Here is a 5000-nt window from a genome sequence, read left to right as displayed (position 1 = left end):
GAGGAGTTGTGTTATTGTAATCTTGTCGGAAGCACAATTTGCAGCGTGGAGCCTCGGCCTACACGACCTGGTACATCTCTGGCACAGAACGTGGAGACAAGGTGTTGAAGTTACAAGACCCAACAGCAACAGGACATGCTGGGAATGTTAACGACATCGGTGGCATTTCCCAACGTGTCGAGAGCTGAACTTTCTCTGCCCAGCCTTGCCAGCGTCCAGTGCTTGTGCTTATCGGATTAGATAAAGGTTTCAAGTTATAGACGTAGAGCCATACAACGCGGAAACAGGCCCTTCGGCCCAACTTACCCGCACCGGCCAACAATGTCCCAGCTAGGCACACAATGCCGGAGTAACTCAGCGGGTCAGGCAGCATCTCTGGAGAGAAGGGATGGGTGACGTTTCGAGTCGAGACCTTCCTCAGTGAGAGCCAGGGGACGGGGGGGATCGAGAGACATAGACGGTGATGGAGAGAGATAAACAGCGAATGATTGTAACGATGATAAAGAAACAGGCCACCGCTAGCTGTTTGTAAGGTGGGAACGAGAAGCTGGTGAGACATAGGGGATAGAGACTCACACACACACACTCACACACACGCACTCACACACACACGCACAACCGCACACGCCACACCACCACACATACACACACGCACACACACACACACACACATACACGCCACACGCACACACATACACACCACACACGCACACACACACGCACACGCACACACATACACACCACACACACACACACATGCACACCACACGCACACACACACACACCACACGCACACACATACACACCACACACGCACATACCGCACACACACACACATGCACACAGACTAACTCACACTCACACACTCACTCACACACGCACACACACATGCACACACGCGCGCACACATACCACACACCCACACGCACGTATACCACACACACACACTTACAGACTAACTCACACTCACACACTCACTCACACATGCACACATGCGCGCACACACACACGCACACACGCACACACTCACACGCACGTATACCACATACACACACTTACAGACTAACTCACACACTCACTCATACACCCACACACACATACGCACACGCACACACACACACATACGCACACACGCACACACACACATACGCATGCACACACGACCTACACTAAGACACACACACACCACAAACGCACATTCACACACACTTACACTGACTCACACACACTCACCCACATACACACAGGCACGCACATGCACACACACACACACGCGCACACACACACACACACACGCACACACACGCGCACACACACACACACACACGCACACACACACACGCGCACACACACACACACACACACGCGCACACACACACACACACACGCACACTCACACCTGCACGCTGTGTTGCTGTGCTAGTGTGTGGTGATCTGCCAAGCCCACAGTGTAATGTTGGGCAGCAGTCTCCTTGCTTTGTGTGTGGACAGGCAGCTCCTGGCAGTGAGCACTGAACAGCCTGTCAGCCGTGTCCAGGGTCATTCACTGCGAGTCCCTGCGTCCGTGCGCTGACTCTGAGCGCCGTGCGTTACGTGACCTTGGTCGCCTCGTCGTGATTACGTAGTTAACGAATCTTATAAAGGAGGAAATAACAGCCTGAGGAGACGCTGGTTTTCCCCGCTCCAAGCGGCTGTTCCCACAGGTCACGTACCACCATCAGCGGCAGCACGTCACCCCCCATCCATCCACAGGCACGCCCGCCTTCTCACACAGCTCAACAATCCCTCTCTCTCCCGCCCCGCCACTGCCAGAATTATACAGCCGCACGCCAGTGAAGCTGGCCCTTCGGCCCACTCTGCCCATGCCGGCCCTTTACGCACATCTATCTTGGTCCACGTTAGGAGCCCAATCCTTCCACATCTGCTGACGTTTCAGGTCGGGTCCCCTTCCTCACACCCACATGGCGAAGAGTGCTGGAGTAACTCAGCGGGTCAGGCAGCATCTGTGGAGAACACGGATAGGTGACGTTTCACAGAGTGCTGGAGTAACTCAGCGGGTCAGGCAGCAATCAGTGGAGAACATGGATAGGTGACGTTTCACGGAGTGCTGGAGTAATTCAGCGGGTCAGGCAGCATCTGTGGAGAACATGACCAGTCTGAAGAAGAGTCCCTGTCCATACCCTCCACAGATGCTGCCCGACCTGCTGAGTTCTTCCAGCATTTTGTGTTTTGTTTAAGATTCAGGCATCTGCAGTTGCTTGTGTCTCTTACTCGACCTATCCTAATTATCTGCCTTAATGCCTCTCAAACCTAATGATTGTCCCTGATTCCAGCAGGTGATATCAACCCCTCTCTCCACAGCACTGTGAGGCAGTGGCAGTAACTGTACTGGCCTGTGAGTTAGTTTGGAAAGCTGGCTGGTTTGGAAAGAAGGGGGACACAAAACGCTGGAGGAACTCAGCAGGTCAGAGCAATGGGGGACATTTCGGGCCCAGACGCCTTCTTCAGACTTGAGTCAATTCCAGCTTCCTCCTTTCCTCTCCCCTCTACGAGTCTCGACCCGAAACGTCACCTGTCCGTGTTCTCCACAGGACAAGGGGCCCACAGTTTAAGAATAAGGGGTAGGCCATTTAGAACGGAGACGAGGAAAAACCTTTTCAGTCAGAGAGTTGTAAATCTGTGGAATTCTCTGCCTCAGAAGGCAGTGGAGGCCAATTCTCTGAATGCATTCAAGAGAGAGCTAGATAGAGCTCTTAAGGATAGCGGAGTCAGGGGGTATGGGGAGAGGGCAGGAACGGGGTACTGATTGAGAATGATCAGCCATGATCACATTGAATGGCGGTGCTGGCTCGAAGGGGCAGAATGGCCTCCTCCTGCACCTATTGTCTATTGTCTACCACCCATTCATCAGCCTCGACCCGAAACGTCACCCATTCCTTCCCTCCCGAGATGCTGCCTGACCTGCTGAGTTACTCCAGCGTTGTGTGTTCCCCAGGAGAGCAGGGTGGTTCAGGGTGTTGTTGGAGGCAATGTTTGGGTTCGTGGATATACGTAGCCTGAGGTGTTGGTTTGCTCAGGGCTGTTGTTGCTTGGTGCGAGCAAGCCTGGATAAAGTGCTCGTTGTTTACTCAGCGACACTCTCCCATTCACAGAACCAGCAGCTTGTCAGGAACACAAGTTTAACGGGGAAAGTGCGTGGGCGTCCGTCTCAGTTATGTAACCAAGCGCCTCTTCGTCAGATCAGCCCGAGAGGTTTTGTTCAGAAGCCAGGCTGATTGTGGAGAAAAGAATGTAAACTATCCCGAACACAGACACAAAACGCTGGAGCAACTCAGCGGGACAGGCAGCATCTCTGGAGAGAAAGGAATGGGTGACGTTTTGGGTCGAGACCCTCCTTCGGACTGGTTAGGGGTAAGGGCCGTCTGGCCATAACAATTTGGCCCTTGTCAAAGTCGCTCGGGTCTTTACTCCTGCCCATTTCTCCTGCATCCAACACGTCAACTTCAAGAACTGACTGTTCACTTGCTGCCTAATATATCCCACCCCTTGACAGGTGCCATTGTAACAAGATGACCAATGTTGTTCACTTCGCCTGTCAGTGCTCATAATGTTTTGGCTGATGTGGAGTTTGATCGATACGTACAACGCAGAATCAGGCCCTTCGGCCCACCCAGTCCATGCTGACCAGCGATCGCCCGTTCACACACTAGTTCTATGCTATCCACTTTCCCATCCACTCCTACGCACCAGGGGGCAGTTTACAGAGGGGCCGGATTAGCCCCCACAAACCCGCACGTCTTTGGAGAACGTGCAAACAGGTTCGATCCTGACCTCGGGCGCTGCCTGTGTGGAGTTTGCACGTTCTCTCCCGTGACCTGCGTGGGTTTTCTCCGGGTGCTCCGGGTTCCGCCCACACTCCAAAGTTCCCTCACACATGTGTTGTTTTACTTTAGACTTTAGACTTAAACTAAACTAGACTTAAGCCCAAGGGGACCCACTGGGGTGAAACCTCTCCCTCATTGGTGCAGCACCCTCTCCTCCCCCTCCACTCCCTCCCTCCACCCCCCTCCCCCTCCTCTCCCTCCCCCACCCCTTCCCCTCCCCCCCTCTCCCACTCCCCCCTCCCCCCTCCCCTCCTCCCTCCGCTCCCTCCCCCTCCCCTCTCCCCCACCCCTCCCCCTCCCTCCCTCCCCCACCCTTCCCCTCCCCCTCCCCCTCTCCCCTCCCCCTCCTCCTTTCTCCTCCCCTCCCCTCCCTCCACCCCCTCCCCCTCCCCCTCCCCTCCACCCTCCGCTCCCTCCCCCTCCCCTCTCCCCCACCCCTCCCCCTCCCTCCCTCCCCCACCCCTTCCCCTCCCCCTCCCCCTCTCCCCTCCCCCTCCTCCTTTCTCCTCCCCCTCCCCTCCCTCCACCCCCTCCCCCTCCCCCTCCCCTCCTCCCTCCGCTCCCTCCCCTCTCCCCCACCCCTCCCCCTCCCTCCCTCCCCCACCCCTTCCCCTCCCCCCTCCCCCTCTCCCCTCCCCCTCCTCCTTTCTCCACCCCCTCCCCTCCCTCCACACCCTCCCCCTCCCCCCCTCCCCTCCACCCTCCGCTCCCTCCCCCTCCCCTCTCCCCCACCCCTCCCTCCCTCCCCCACCCCTCCCTCCCTCCCCCACCCCTCCCTGTTCTAGTGAGATGCGATCTGATGGAATATTTTGCCCCAGTGCCTCGTTAACGTAATTTATAATTACGTTTCAATATTTCAATTTCTCTCTTATTATTCGAGACTAGAAACGCAAAACTCCATGAAATTATATCAATATATTTTGAGAATATTAGCCCTAAAGGGGTTAAATAATTGAACGGTGGATTTGAAATACTTCATCAAAGTCACCCACATTAAATATTGATCGTGACTACCTAATTAATCTGCCACATTCCACATGGTCAAGAATCACAAGAACGCTTCGCATTTATGTAACGACTGGATTTCCACGTACCGTCCCAGCTCACACGTGGTAG

General features: G+C 55.1%; 1 protein-coding gene across 1 annotated transcript in view; it reads right to left on the bottom strand.

Annotated features, from left to right (window-relative positions):
* Nucleotides 1-110: 110 nt before the first annotated feature.
* Nucleotides 111-5000, bottom strand: part of LOC144605243 (plasma membrane calcium-transporting ATPase 4-like) — a 91466-nt gene continuing 86576 nt past the window's right edge. The window contains exon 15 of the mRNA XM_078420339.1: nt 111-227. Coding sequence (XP_078276465.1) covers nt 111-227 — 117 coding nt within the window. The remainder of the gene's footprint in view (nt 228-5000) is intronic.

Source organism: Rhinoraja longicauda, chromosome 24 (genome assembly GCF_053455715.1).
Source record: "Rhinoraja longicauda isolate Sanriku21f chromosome 24, sRhiLon1.1, whole genome shotgun sequence".
Lineage (NCBI taxonomy): Eukaryota > Metazoa > Chordata > Chondrichthyes > Rajiformes > Arhynchobatidae > Rhinoraja > Rhinoraja longicauda.
This window is presented reverse-complemented; position numbering and strand designations above follow the sequence as displayed.